Source organism: Coregonus clupeaformis, chromosome 1, assembly GCF_020615455.1.
Source record: "Coregonus clupeaformis isolate EN_2021a chromosome 1, ASM2061545v1, whole genome shotgun sequence".
In the NCBI taxonomy this organism is placed as follows: domain Eukaryota; kingdom Metazoa; phylum Chordata; class Actinopteri; order Salmoniformes; family Salmonidae; genus Coregonus; species Coregonus clupeaformis.
In genome coordinates, this window is record NC_059192.1 from 41,559,585 (window position 1) to 41,575,124 (window position 15,540).

Below are 15,540 nucleotides of genomic sequence, written 5' to 3' on the forward strand. Positions count from 1 at the left end.
GTTTCTCGTCTGGCCCCCAAAGACAGTACAGTTTATAAACTCTGTGACTGGCCCTTGCAAGCCGGTCGGCATACACGTCATCACACTCCCTCAACTGATTGGTCGTTTCCAACGATGTGGGTTTATACACGTCATTGGTCGTTTCCCACGAACCAAAAACCGAGCGTCACCACACTCCCTCATCTGATTGGTTGAGTAGGCGGGCCTTCTGACTTTGTGGCTGTGGTAACCAGTGACGATCGGTCCACCCCAGTTCAGCTCTGCCTGAAAGCAAATGCTGCAAAGTGTCGTAAAACATTTAATTTACTTCCCATACAGCAAATAGCGTGTACAAGGTGCAAAGCGATGGTGCTCTAAAAACAAAATTATTCTACCGAACATCAAATTCATGAAGATTTTCCTTAGACAACTTGAAAGGCTAAAGCATGGAGGACATGGAAGAAGAAAGTTCTGGTCTAAATGACGACCACAACCATAACTATTGTGAAAACCGTGCCAGTGGACAAGTCCACTATCTCAGGACCGAGCTGTCAAATGAACCCCAGCCCCTACCCATTTTGCCGGTTCTGGGCACGCGAGATGTAGGGCCCCAGGGGAACCACGCAAAGGTTTGTTCCAGTTCCAGCAGTGGTTCAAAGTTCATGGATTCAGACTCGAGCAGCGTGAGCAGTGACACCAGCGAGACTGACAGTTCATCGTCGGCTTCCATCGCAGGGAAACTGACCCTGAACTCAGCCTCAAAGTTTCGTAAGTTGAAAGCATCGTGTTTATGTTTATCATGTTTTTGATTTACTGATATGGGATGAGGATGTAGTTTGCCATGCAAATATGCCATTGCATTGCCTTTGGCCTAAACGTCAGTGGAGTAAGTTGGCTACTATATGACCGTTTAGCTAAGGAATATCCTTGGGATGGGATAGCATGACCCAATTGAATCTCAGTTTATGTAGTACGAGCAACGAGGAAAAGGTTGGTGGTTGTATTCCACAAAAGTTTTTATTAAAACTATGAATTTCTGCACTCCGCGGAAGGACCACAGTTGTACAGGACAAACATAGGTACAGCTAAGCGTTATCAGAATTGATATTTTACAAGTATTGACTGATGGTGACTCAATAGGCAGGTTTCCATTGACCCAGGTATTCGATAAAAGTATTTATTAGAAGTATGAATTTCACCACCAAGCAGAAGGACCGCAATTGTACAGGACAAAGATGGGTACAGTGAAGTGTATTCAGAATTGACATTTTTTACAATAATTGACTGATGTTGATGACTCAATGTTGTTGCTAGCAAATCCGTGTCCAGTAATCAAAACTCAACTCCGCCTCGATATAAGACAACGGAGTTAAGGGTTCCTCAGCTAAATTGTCACATGCGCTGAGTTGAGCAACACAAATGAGGAAAAGGTCGGTGGTTGTATTCAAAGTTTTTCTTTAAAAGTATGAATTTCAGCACCAAGCAGAAGGACCACAGTTGTACAGGGCAAACATATGTACAGGTAAGCGTTTTCAGAATTGACATTTTTAGAAGAATTGGCTGAAGTTGACTAAATGTTGCTAGCAAGTCTCGTGACCACTTATTAAAACTCAACTCCGCCTCGATATAAGAGAACGGAGTTGAACATTCCTCAGCTAATGTCCCTTGTATGCTGTAGTCCTTGTTTGGAATTCATTTTATTGTCATGTCAGGACAGAGAGACGGCTCAAGTTGTAATGAAAATAACCTAATCTTTATAATTTTGTGTTTCAGTAATGAATGCAATGACCGAAGAGGACTATAGAACCACATACTGGCCGAATCTGGAGAAAGCCATTGACCACCTGCTGATACAAAACCCCATGGACCACATCTCCATTTCATATGAGCAGATATACAGGTGAGACACAAACTGTGTGACTGTATTGATATCTTATGTAGCTTTGAAAGAAATTAAGACATGGAACTGCTGTACTACTCATGTGTGAGACCTTTGAGGGGAGATATTGCCATTTGTGACTTGTTTCAGGAAACTAGGCGTATGTCGCGCGTCACTACTTCACAGAAGAGCCATTTGAACGTAAACTATTTATGTTTTAAAATCAAAATGCATTTTTTCGCACAAATGCCTTCTGGAACATGTGAACTTTCATGTGCCTTAATAACAAACATGTATGCCATCTGTAAATACGAATAAAATGGTTAAATTACGAGCCTAGTTGGTTTAGCCACTAGTCATGATTGGCTGAGATAATGAGTGGGCTGGACATGCCGAGAGATTAGTTTGGATTGGTCTGCCATGTAGCACACTTCTGCCTATTTGAGCTGGTCGGTATGTGTAGATAATCCTGTCTAACACGGCTTTAAAGAAAATATATTGCATAGTAGAACTGCATAAGTGTGGCTCTCCACATTCTGGAGGACCGAGTTTTGAAATCAGTGGAATTAGAGTATGATAGCTAAGGAGATGGAGAAAATTCTGGCGTTTGATTGCAAATATGCAGACAGAGTCGAAAAGAGAACACACAGAAGGCTGTTGTATAAAACACCTGTCTCCGGATTACATCTTCAAACTAAGGGCAACCATGGCATCTGTGACAGAGAGGGAGAAGCGTCCGTCCATGTATATGGGTAAAATAGTCTAGCTAGCTACATTTTCAGATATTACACGTTTCTAATTTTGTCAAAGTCGTTTTCATTTCAAGTTAAAGTGTACTGTTAGCTAGCTAGCTAACGTTAGCTGGCTGGCTCGCTAGCTAACATTATGTGTATGATCTGTGTAGTTATATTATTTGTATCTCAGAGCCATTTGCATTGCTAGTTACAGCCTAATATTAGCTAGCTAACATTGAACCTGGTTGGTTAGCTGCCTGCAGATTCATGCAGGATAGTAATGTTATGAGTTGGGATTATGGTCATTGTTTAGCTAGCTAGCTAAATCTCTAAACAAAAGACTCCACTATGCAAGTAACCATTTCAATAGAATGTTCATGATGTCACTGCGACAACTGTCGATAGACGTAGCTGGTAAATTCGCTCTGGCTATCTCGTCTGAGTGTGCGAGAGCGCAGAATAACTGACAAATTTACGAATGCTCAACACCCATTTTAATATGGCCGGTGTCAGTAAACATTGGCAAAAAAGCGTAATTAAATTGTTGCCAGCAGCACAGTTGCAGTCACCCAACGCTCTGGATAACATAAAAATAGCCTAACCAGCTCTGCTAGGGCGATCAAAATGGTCAGAGTGAGCTGTTCTCTCATTTGTGTCTGGAAGTAGCTAGCAAGCTAGCCAACGTTAGCCAGTTAGCTTGGGTGCTGTTATTAGGTCAGAACGCTTGGATCAACCCTACTCCTCGGCCAGAGCGTCCAGTGTGTGCTCTGAACGCTCCAAGAGCGGAACGCTCAGAATTTACGAACTGACAATATGACAACGCTCTGAGTTTACGAACGCCCAGAGCGCACTCTGAGCACACTCTGGCACTCCAGATTAAATTGACGAACACACCCGTAGTATAAACCAGCCTTTAGTCTTGGAATCTTTGGTTGTTTAGTACATGGCCTCACATGTGAATCAAAGAGATGGGTGGGGCTAAGGCTTTAGAGGGTGTGAACGATGCTGAATGGGTGTAGACAAAGAAGAGCTCTCCAGTAGGTGTACCAAAACATTCAAGGGCCATTTTCTCAAAAGTGAGGTTACAAGTTTATCAACTTTCAAAGCAGAATTACTTTCCCATTGTTCCTCAATTATAGTGTATTATATAAAATGTTCTAGCTCTGAGTCTACTTTTATCCAATGTAAAAAACAAAATTTCAAATTTTGCTACATAAGACCGAATTGAGCCGGTTGGTCACATTTGTTAACATTTTAACGGTCATTTCCTTTCCCTTTTTCAGTTACGTGTACAAGTGTGTTTGTCAACAGCACTCTGAGCTACTGTACAAAGACTTGATGCTGAAGATTACTACCCATCTTCAACAAGTCTCATCTGATTTACAGGTAAGTGAAAACAGAGAACCTGGGTCGTGTTCATAGGGTACATACTGTACAAAAATATTTGCAATGGATAACAAAAACAAGTGTTTCTTATTGTGCAGATAGTATCCCCCATTTCACTGCATTTTTTTTGCATAAATACCTGATAAGTAAATTAACACTGATAATTTCTTCTCTTTTATCAGATCAGTCCACCAGGGAATTTCATTGAGAATTTCAACATTGCTCTGACTCAGTACACAGATGCTCTTCAATGCATAGTTCCTGTATTCATCTACATGGTATGTATCCTGATGAAGTGCTCATCCTTGGAATATGCTTTCCATTAAATCTCTTTGGGCCTGTTTCCAGGATATAGATAAAGCCTACTCCATCAATGTTTAGGGCAGACCTTAATCATATACTCCTTTCATACAAGCATGTTTTTCTTCTTCATTTCTAAGAATAAGTTCTACATTGAAACGAAGTTAAACCGACACCTGCGAGAAGATCTCATGAAGCTTTTTACTGATCATGTTGCAGAAAAACATGTGAACACGTTGATACGTGAGTACAGTGGACTGGTCAACTGACACCCCGCCTTGCAGTCCAAACCCAAACTATTTAGCTTATTACTCATCTTGTAAAATTGTGTTGTTGATGCTTAATTATTATTGTTTATTTTTTTTCTCTGTTTTTCCTTTAGCTCTTCTCCTCGAAGCCCATTCCATGCCTTTTCAAGTCAGACCTTCAACAATGGCCAGTGTGGTGAAAGGCCTCTATACTCTTCGGCCAGGTGAGCCCTTTCCTTTCTGTCTTTTTTAAAATGCCACAACACATGCTGCTGCCTAAATAGTTACATCCACTATTAAAATGATGTTTAACTGTCAAACACGAGTGTAGCACCAATCAAAAGTGTGAGAAATATGGATAACTCTGATGAGCACTATTTGTGTCTCCCACTTGAAGTTGGAGAGGTAAACATGCACTATAAAACACCTGCCCTGTATGTGTTATGACCTCTATTATAATGACTATTGGCTACCTGTTTCAGATTGGGCACATTTAGCCCCAGCTCTCTTCTCTGGATTCATTCCTCAAATCAACCCCCCAACAGTGGAATCCCAGCTCTCTGACTATGCTGCTCGTGACCAGAAACTACAAATGGAGCTCTCTCTGAATGGCTTTCCCAGGTGAGTGTTACAAGGCAGAGTTTAGCAAATAAATAAATAATACTTCCACCAGGGTAGTGTTCTTTAGGAAAACGTTAATGTGCGTTTCTTATTAGACAAGTTCAGATAGTACATCCCCATTTTGGACTGTTTTCTTGTGTTTTGTGCCTAAAGAGCACAACCCTGGTTTTTGACTAAGCTTCCTTTTATTTTGCAGAGGTGACCAGTCTCGTAAGAGAGCCAGCGAGGAGTCTGCATAGAGTAAGGATGATGCATACATTGCTTGCTATTGACTAGCAAAATGTCACTCATTTGCATGATGACTTATAATCGGCATATTGAAAAATATGTACAAAAATATGAATTACTGATTGTTGTTTTTTGCAGGTGCTCAGACAGTCAGCGACCTGGCTCAACCCAAATTCACAAAACACCGTGAACGATTAAGATTCTCTGATGCTGAGTGCAGTGGGTGAGCATAAGCATGGGCTCATTTTTGACCCGCAAGAGTCATAGTGGACACTCCTTTCTTTGCCTCTTCTGAAAAGCACAGTGAATTCATAAGGGTGCAGAATGATTCTGTCAGCTTTTGGTGATGAATCCATCTTTATTGTTAAGGTATTATGTGGTTTAATGTCTAGTTTTTTTTATTTTCTTCATTAAAGTGTGCCTTCTGCTCTGCTTTGTTGGGATATTCAAGTTGCCTATTAGATGCCATTAACCAGGTGGATTGGGCATGATTCCAAGTTTGACCACATACTGTATACTGTGTCAATCATGGGTCGTGTTCATTAGGGTATGCCGCGGAAAACATAAACAATAACAATGGAAAACAAAAGGAACATTTGTCAGTTTTCTTCCGCTTTGTGCCTAATGAACATGATTGTGATCTCTAACCAGGGCCACCCTGATCTGTTATTGGTCTGATTGATCTGATTCAGTAACTATGACAGTCTGCTGCTATTCCTCATCTGTTGTTGTGTAGAACACTTGATTTTTGTCTGTCTGGTCTGTGTAACTAATATTGACAGTTGTTTGGATAGGAACCAATTGTGTCTCTTTGTATCAGTCAGATCTGTTAACGTCTGTCACAAAAGACTAGGGTCTGGGAAGTGGGAACATTTCCTCCTGAATTTCAGAAAGTTCGACAGTAGCACATACCTTATTAGGTATTTTGATGTTTAGGCAACTTTAAACAATGGTTTATCTGGAACTTACAGAATAAAATATGTCCTGTATAACAGAATTTCTTTCTCAATGGGTACGAAACAGCAACAAAGCTTGTTCTGTTACATTTAGTCTATTTCAAATGTATGAGCATTAGTATACAAAATAGGAGTAAAGTTTAGGTTATAACTGAATAGGTTATGTAGGTAATTGTTTAAAGGACTATTTTCTACAACATTTATCCTTTATTGCGTTGTTTTTGAACCAGATCGTATTTACCAAGCATGCCAAAGATGATTCACAATGTTTTTATTCCCTGTTATAAAACATTGCATTGTGACTCCAGAAATGATGGTGTCAGTCTCCCCATGTTGCTGCTGTATCTGCATTAGCCTACCCATTGTACCAAGTTACTGAGCCAATTGATTAGGATCAATTATTGAAACTGTTGTGAATTTGGTTACAATAATGATGTAGGTGGAGGTCAAATTATCCCTGTGTTCTCTCCAGTTTCCCTGATGATGTAAACAGATCCAGACACAGTGTGGTTATGATCAATGTACGGTAGTTACTGTCATAGAGTTACCTTTGTTACATGTGGTTTATGTTAAATGAAAGTATTTGATACAGCTCTTTGCACTGTTTTAAGTGTAATGTGATGCTCGGGCTTGTTTTTTTCTGTGAGGATGTTGGAGATGGCACACTCATTGTCTTATGTACAGTTTTACTTTCAATAAACAAATCTTGAAAAGGATGTATATTATCACCTGTGGAATCACTGGGGGTTGGTGGCAGCGGTAGGATCTTGTGGGCTGAGTAATGATTGAGTTTCTCTTCAAAAGTTAATTAGTACTGTGAATAAAGGCTTTTCACTGACAGGCTTAAATAATGCAGGGGAAAGGAGGAAATCAACACCCCAACACAAGACACTCAGGGGCAGGATTTTATTGCATTCATTAAGTAATAATTACTGTGTTAAAGTATCAGAGAAGAGGTCCAGCAACATGCCTTTATTTCAGTGATCTCCCTTGAACAATGCTTGATCTTTGTTTTGTTTATTTATGCAGATTTTTTTTTGCATACATGTCTGAGTTGAATGATGCAGTATGTGTATATAATCATTAGATAGTCAAGATATTTATGAGATCAAATAGTGGCAGGGCTCTATGATAATTCCCCTTCAACTAGTTCACAGAGAGCACTTGCAGTGCTGTTAATTAACACCAGTAATCTGCTGCGTTAACCATAGTGTGTCAGTCTCAACAAGGGGAGTGGTCGTGCTTTGACAGACTACTGTAGGTGCTGCTCTTCCGGAGGAGGAATCCCTTTCCAGAACGCCCCCACTGGCCAATGAGCTGGGATGCCACTCAGGCACATGGTCCTGGCCGCCCCAAAATAACCTGAGACTAGTGCGCTGACAAATGTTACTACTTTTACTGGTGACAGGTTTCCCTAGCTACTCGCCTCCATATTTTCCAGTAAACTCCAAGGTTAACTCTGTGCGAGAAATTGGGAAGCCAGCTGGGGCAGCTGCCTCCTGTGTCCACATTTTCCCAGGTGGCCAACCCCGGAAGACTGGAATCCCCTCTCTTTGAGCACAGGTACGCTCCGAGGATTACCACCAGCTCCAGCCGGGCCCACTGGGGTTTATTTGAAGGTAAAACACCCAACACCTATTACCTGTTGTTCATTGTGTCCTATTGACCGTCACTTGGGTTCATACACCAACCACTGATGAATTGGTGTGTACAGTAAACTCAGTAAGTTTGACATAAACCCACTAAATGGCTAAAATGTAAATGTAAATTGGGCAAGCATGGGCTTATATTATTGAATTTGAAGTGACTTATGTGTTTTATTCATTCTACCATTAACCTGGGTGGGTAGTGCTGCTGACTTAAGCCAGGGTCTGTATTTCCAGTCTGAGGGGGGTGACGTAGTGTTTTTCTAAGTGTTCTGTATCACCCTCATAATCTCGCACAAAATAATTTGTTTGAGTTTTGGTAGGCGATCAAATCCTTGTTGCACTGAAGACCAGGAGGACTGTTTATTTTTTTTCATGTAAACTGAGACCTTACTATAATTAGATATGACTTGGGGGGCTTGGAGGCTGTTTGCAAATGATTAATGTACACAGCAGCTGCAGGTCTGTTGGAAGGGCATTGCTGCCTCTCTTAATTGCACAGATTTGAGTGTCAGTAGCATCTGTGTACTATATCCTGTTTCTGGATTCAATAACTACATTTACATTTTAGTCATTTAGCAGACGCTCTTATCCAGAGCGAACTACTCATGGCTAGTGTCAAAAAGCTGTTTAAAGGCTGGACATTATGAACAAATGTGCCATAAATACACTGAAAGCAGCTACTCTTGTCCAAGTTGGGCGAGATCCAATGAAACTAATTTCTGTCTGGGGCCACGAGGTTTAAGGTGTTTTGAAATGAAAATAGAATGCTATTTTAAGTCGTATTGAATGCATTGTGATTTCGAAGTGGGTTGACATTATTCAATGGAAATGATGCTCAAGATTCTAGTGTTTTTTCTTTCTTTTTTTTGGTGTGGGGGGGTGTGGGGGTGGGGGGGGTAATGAATATGGAAACAAGATATTTTGTATGTCATTGAAACAATTAGTCATATTGAGCAATTGCACTAATTAGTCAGGTTTGTAGCTGTGCCCTAATTCCAAGCCATGTGGCTGCTTGCTGTTTTTGTGGAAGAATTATGACCCCACGAATATTGAGCCCAGCAAACCGATTCCAAAGAAAGACACACTGAATGTCAACAGTTTTTGTGGGGGTGGTATCTGCGCATGGTATACTGTGCATTTTCATTGCAATTGAAAGACAGAATATTGGGAAAAGCAAGGTAGTAATGCAGCTCATCCTAAAATAGGAATTGATTATGACCCACAAGTGGAACACAGATTGTTATTGAATTACTTGCAAAGTATTCTGTGATCTTACCAATATTGCATTATTTTTGTCAAATATTCAATGAATGTAGAAGCATTGATTTATTATAAGTTTCTAAATTAGTAATGTCTGAACTAATTTAAATGGAAGTGTAATGATTAATTTTCACAGGGGGAATACACTTATGCACTGACACACTTAAAATGAAACCGTCACAATCAGTTAAAGTTTTAAACCCTCTTATTTCCCCACAGCATGCAAGAGAACAATGTGAACCAGCCTACATCATTGTCTCAGCTCTTGAGAGAGAACTACTTGGCCGAAGCGCGAGCGCACCAGAGACACAGTGAGATGAGCCGTTCCGACTCCTCCTTGCGCCGCCTGGTCTACGCACCCCTCAAAGGCAAGGCGGAGAACTCTGCGGGGCAGGACGAGCCCCAACCCCAACCTCGGTTCCCAGACCTCTCAGCCTTCCTGAGCCAGGAAGAACTGGATAAGAGTGTCAACCTGGCCTGTCAGGCTATCGGACACGAGGCCCGCGAGGAGAGGACAGAGGTCAAGGCCCCTTCTGCCACCTCCGCTGCATCCAACACTCCCGACACCCAGCCTGACCTGGAACTAAAAGAACCCCTACCAACACACCCAACATTCTTCCCAGAGAGACAGTCATTCCCACCTCTGTCCATACAGGACAATGTGATAAGGATAGACAAACAGATATATCAGCCATCCCAACCGTCCATTCAGGACAACGCGATGAGGACCGACAGACAGATATATCAACTGTCCCAACCATCCATCCAGGACAACGCCATGAGGACAGACAGACAGTTGTACCCACCGTCCATCCAGGACAATGGAATGACGGCTGACAGACAGACGTTCCCACCATCCATCATCCAGGACATTACAATGAAGAACAACGGGGTGGCCAGGGAGGACTTTAAGAGGCCAGTGGCAAGGGGGATGAACACGCCAGCGTACGGACTGGAGACCCAGTCCAAGAAGGAGTTCCTCAACAAGGCAGCAGACTTCATCGAGGAGCTCTCCTCTCTGTTCAAGGCTAACAGCTCTAAAAGGATACGGCCCCGATCATGCAAAGCTCATAGGAGCAGAGCCAACAAGGGCCAAGTGGATGGGAGCGTTTCTTCCCTGAATGCAGACGACAGGGAACGGACCATTCTTCTCCAAGACTTCGAAATGGCGATGGAGAGGCCTGCTAATTCCTTCACCATTCAGCCGCCAGAAGTCCAGGGTTTGGGCATAGAACCAGGGTTTGGGAACGCTTACTTCCCCATGCAGGACTGCAGGACTACTGAGGAGCAGTATGATGACTCGGGGGTGCTGGAGGCGGATGGGGTGGATGAGGCTGAAAGCCCTGCCCTGGTGGAGATCACCCCCAGTGTGTACACAGCCGACCCCACCTCTGAGCCCCCTCACTTCATCCAGAAACTGAAAAGCAGGGAGGTGCTGGAGGGCAGCAAGGTTCAGCTGGACTGCATTGTTCGAGGATTCCCCATGCCCGAAGTCCGGTAAGGCTACCCAAACGGTCAACCTCACTGAATGTTAGTGTTTTTGTAGCCAAAGTTGCATTTCTTCTTAATTTAAAGGATATCTTTTTTTTTTTTTACACTTACCTCTATTTTTACACTTAATCTGAAATAAATGTATGGGGCAAGGAGAAACTGTCATCCGCAGTTCAAATTTGTTTAAATAGCCACTGCTAATTTTAGCTAACTTTAGCCAATGCTATCTGAAAAACTATGTGAGTTATAGTGGCTAAAGTCAGCTTAAAGGCCTAGTGCAGTCAAATGTCAAAGTTTTGTATCATATTGTACAACAGCTGATGAAACTAACACTGTAAAAGTGTGACAACATTTGATCAGTGTTAATTCCTGATAGTTGCTTGTTGAAAATACAATCTACACAGGACCTTCTAATCAGCAGGTTTGCATAGGCGAGGGTTTCGGCTTTCCATGGTGACATCGCTATGCAGCAAATTGGTTAATTGACCAATAACAAAGAGAGTTCCAAACCTCTCTGCCAATAACAGCTAGTTTTCAGTTTTCCCCTCCCCACACAGACCACTCCCAGAAAGTCCTAGCAAAATGATTGCTTGAGAAATAGTTTTTAGCTAAAAAGCAACTTTTGCCCATTTTAATGGAAAACTATTACAGTAAGGTACTTAATTGCTACCCAGAAATTATTTGATATCGATATAAAAATGGATGCATTGGGCCTTTAAAGGACCCCCACAGAGGAAGCTGCCGCCACTATTTTGACGTAATTTCCTGTCCTAGAGAGGAAACGCATGTTTAGGTTTCACTTCCAAAGAATGACGAAGGCTACTTATAAATATTCATGAGCTGGGTGTGGGAATTTCCACGTGGAGTTGATAAACATAAAAAAATAGGGCACTGTCAGCTGTGAGTGTAGCTAGCTAGTAGGGCTGGGAATTGCCAGGGACCTCACAATATGCTATTATCACGGTACTTAGGTGTCGATTTTGTTGATCTACACACACAATACCCCATAATGTCAAAGTGGAATTATGGTTTTAGAAATGTTTACTAATTAATCAAAAACGAAAAGCAGAAATGTCTTGAGTCACTAAGTATTCAACGCCTTTGTTATGGCACGCCTAAATAACTTCAGGAGTAAAAATGTGCTTAACAAGTCAGATAATAAGTTGCATGGACTAACTCTGATTTTTGAATGACTACCCCATCTCTGTACTCCACACATACAATTATCTGTAAGGTCCCTCAGTCAAGCAGTGAATTTCAAGCACAGATTCAATGACAAAGAACAGGGAGGTTTTCCAATGCCTCACAAAGTAGGGCACATATTGGTAGATGGGTAAACATTGAATATATGCCTTAGAGCATGTTGAAGTATACACCCAGTCACTACAAAGATACAGATGTCCTTCCTAACTCAGTTGACGGAGAGGAAGGAAACCGCTCAGGGATTTTACCATGAGGCCAATGTTGATTTTAAACCAGTTACAGAGTTAAATGGCTGTGATAGGAGAAACCTGAGGATGGATCAACAACATTGTAGTTACTCCACAATACTAACCTAAATGACAGAGGGAAAAGAAGGAAGCCTGTACAGAATACAAATATTCCAAAACATGCATCCTGTTTGAAATAAGGCACTAAAGTAATACTGCAAAAAATGTGGCAAAGAAATTAATACAAAGCATTATGTTTGGAGCAAATCCAACACAACGCATCACTGAGTACCACTCTTCTATTTTCAAGCATGGTGGTGGCTGTTATGGGTATGCTTGTCATCGGCAAGGACTAGGGAGTTTTTTAGGATAAAAAGAAAAGGAACAGAGCTAAGCACAGGCGAAGTCCTAGAGGAGAGGAAAACCTGGTTCAGTCTGCTTTCCAACAGACACTGGGAGACAAATCCACCTTCAGCAGGACAATAACCTAAAATGAATATACACTGGAGTTACTTACCAATATTATATTGAATGTTCCTGAGTGGCCTAGTTACAGTTTTGATTTAATTTGGCTTGAAAATCTATGGCAAGACTTGAAAATGGCTGTCTAGCAATGATCAGTGGTGGAATAAGTACCCAATTGTCATACTTGAGTAAAAGTATAAAAGTATTTGGTTTTAAATATACTTAAATATCAAAAGTAAAAGTACAAATTATTTCACATTCCTTATATTAAGCAAACCAGGGGGCACTATTTTCTTGTTTTTTTTTAAATGTAAAGATAGCCAGGGGCACACTCCAACACTCAGACATAATTTACAAATGAAGCATTTGTGTTTAGTGCGTCTGCCAGATCAGAGGCAGTAGGGATGACCAGGGATATTCTCTTGATAAGTGAGTGAATTGGACAATTTTCCTGTCCTGCTAAGTAGGGGTCCCCTGTAGCTCAATTGGTAGAGCATGGCGCTTGCAACGCCAGGGTTGTGGGTTCATTTCCCACGGGGGGCCAGTATGAAAATGTATGCACTCACTAACTGTAAGTCGCTCTGGATAAGAGCGTCTGCTATATGACTAAAATGTAAAAAATGTATTCAAAATGTAACAAGTACTTTTGGGTGTGAGGGAAAATGTATGGAGTAAAAAGTACATTCTTTTCTTTAGGAATGTAGTGAAGTAAAAGTAAAAGTTGTCAAAAATATAAATAGTAAAGTACAGATACCAAGTATCTCTGTTGCTGGCTAAAGTTTTCAAAAGATTAGCCAGCTGGGTCTATGGCTGGTTCTGGAGCTAGATTTGTCCTAAGCATTGATTTAGAGAACTTCTCCACAGATGGAAATCACTATCTTGGACATCGCCGTCTATTGCTATCTCCAAAGTCTGCGACTGCGAATCTGCCATAGAAATAGTTCGAAAGAATAAGATGATGCTCTGGTAATATGGATAAATATTGAAAGATAGCTGGTATGTGTTTTTCTAAATTGTAATGGACACGGTGCAACCTTTGGTAGGTAGGCTTGCTGGCAGGCTTCGGTTGCGGTACAGCAAAGCCAAGTCAGCCCCTGCTCATGGTTCTCACAGGGGAAGTGAAATTATAGGCTACAATGACTTTGCTCATGATCATGTAGGCCGCAAATTACATGTAACTATAAGTTCCTCGTATTTTCTTTGCGGGTCCCTTTTCATTATCTTACACCAATCAAAGCAGTGGAGCATACAGTGCATTCGGAAAGTATTCAGACCCCTTGACTTTTTCCACATTTAGTTACGTTACAGCCTTATTCTAAAATAGATTAAATAGTTTTTTCCCTGTTCAATCTACACACAATACCCCATAATGACAAAGCAAAAACAGGTTTTTTAGAAATGTTTGCAAAATAAATAAAACATCATTAAAAATATATATATTTACATAAGTATTCAGACCCTTTAATCAGTACTTTGTTGAAGCACCTTTGGCAGCGATTACAGCCTCGAGTCTTCTTGGGTATGACGCTACAAGCTTGGCACACCTGTATCTTCTCTGCAGATCCTCTCAAGACTAATGTAACAAAATGTGGAAAAAGTCAAGGTGTCTGAATACTTTCCGAAGGCACTATGAGCCTGAAAACAGGAGATTACTCACCACTTAGCAGGATCTGAGTACAATTTCATTATTTTACTGTTGAAGACATAATCTAAATGGACATATGAAAGAAGTGCAGGAATCAAGGGTGAGTGAGAAATAAGATGCAAAGTGAGACAATTATGATATTAGGAATGTTGTTGACATTGTCGAATATGAATACCAGTATTTTTTCTGGAGTAGCTATTCAACACATCTTGAAATGTATAGCTTTCTTTTGTTTCAAAGACGAGAAGGCCAGTAAGAAATTCTGTTTTTACAGGTATTTTGTCAATGATCTCAGGGTACACAGTAATATTTGCTTGTTTGGGCTTAAATGTGCAAATATTCAAATATGCCTTGGGATATTCATGATACTGAGCTGGTATTTATATACTGACACCCATGGACACCAGTACTTTTAGTGAGAGGGTACAGTAAACCCAGAGAAGTGTCACAATTCCTAAGTATAGATCATCTATTGGTTGGAAAATAAAACTGTCACTGTGTTTGTCATAAGATAGATATCGATTGTGACAAAGCTCTGTATGGGACAGTCAAGACAAAGTTAGCTGTTTTCTAAGACATCAAGGGAGATCTGCATGTTTGACAGGTGATGCTAGCAAACAGCTGACACAAAGTGCTGTGTGTATTCTGTTTTATGTCTGGAACATTAAATCATTGCAGTGTTTGTGTGCCAGTGTGTGCAGCACTCTAAATGACAGTGTGTTTTTATCAGCTCATAATAATGTTCTTAAATATCTGAACACAGATTGCGGCCTATTTGCCAAGAAATAACAGTAACGGAATGTGGTATAGTAGTTTGAACAGTTGTCAGGGTTTGAGAATGAACTAGATTCCTGCTTGAATTGATAGACAAAGAGGTCACCTGAGCGGTCAGAATAAGCGAGGGCCAGCTGAAGGTCCCACTGGACAATGCTAACCTACTGACACGCTCCTGTCACTGTGATGTTTCTCACCGCCGTTTCGGGACTGGCAGTGGCACTGAGCACAGTGTCTTGTGGTGGAATGGAATTGCCTGAGTTGTTAGAAACATTAAAGTAGGATTTGGTAAAACAGCTGATATGATAGGTGTGTATTTGAAATGTTGTATGGTGTTTTATGTCAGTTCTTGGTGCTGTTCTGTTGTCTGATTATTTGTATTGTGTGAATGGTGTGAATGTATTAAGGATCTATAGATTGTCAGTGCATTATACTTGTGTATGAGTTCATGTTTTGCTCACTAGATGTTTTAGCGTTATCAGTATATTAAGGAGT

At 41.0% G+C, this 15,540-nt stretch overlaps 2 protein-coding genes across 4 annotated transcripts in view; both read left to right on the top strand.

The window, feature by feature from the left end:
* Positions 1 to 297: 297 nt before the first annotated feature.
* On the top strand, positions 298 to 7,047 carry LOC121568762 (CDK2-associated and cullin domain-containing protein 1). The gene is made up of 9 exons (XM_041879176.1): positions 298 to 747; positions 1,753 to 1,879; positions 3,876 to 3,978; positions 4,161 to 4,256; positions 4,419 to 4,521; positions 4,661 to 4,750; positions 5,009 to 5,147; positions 5,344 to 5,387; positions 5,514 to 7,047. The coding sequence occupies exons 1-8, from the start codon at positions 426 to 428 to the stop codon at positions 5,384 to 5,386; spliced, it is 1,023 nt and encodes a 340-aa protein (XP_041735110.1). The 5' UTR covers positions 298 to 425; the 3' UTR covers position 5,387; positions 5,514 to 7,047.
* Positions 7,048 to 7,729: 682 nt separating this feature from the next.
* Positions 7,730 to 15,540, top strand: part of LOC121568768 (myopalladin) — a 47,670-nt gene continuing 39,859 nt past the window's right edge. For all 3 annotated transcript variants that reach the window (XM_045221194.1, XM_045221197.1, XM_045221195.1), the window contains exons 1-2: positions 7,730 to 7,950; positions 9,460 to 10,737. In XM_045221194.1, the coding sequence (XP_045077129.1) occupies positions 9,461 to 10,737 (1,277 nt within the window). In that variant the 5' untranslated portion in view covers positions 7,730 to 7,950; position 9,460. The remainder of the gene's footprint in view (positions 7,951 to 9,459; positions 10,738 to 15,540) is intronic.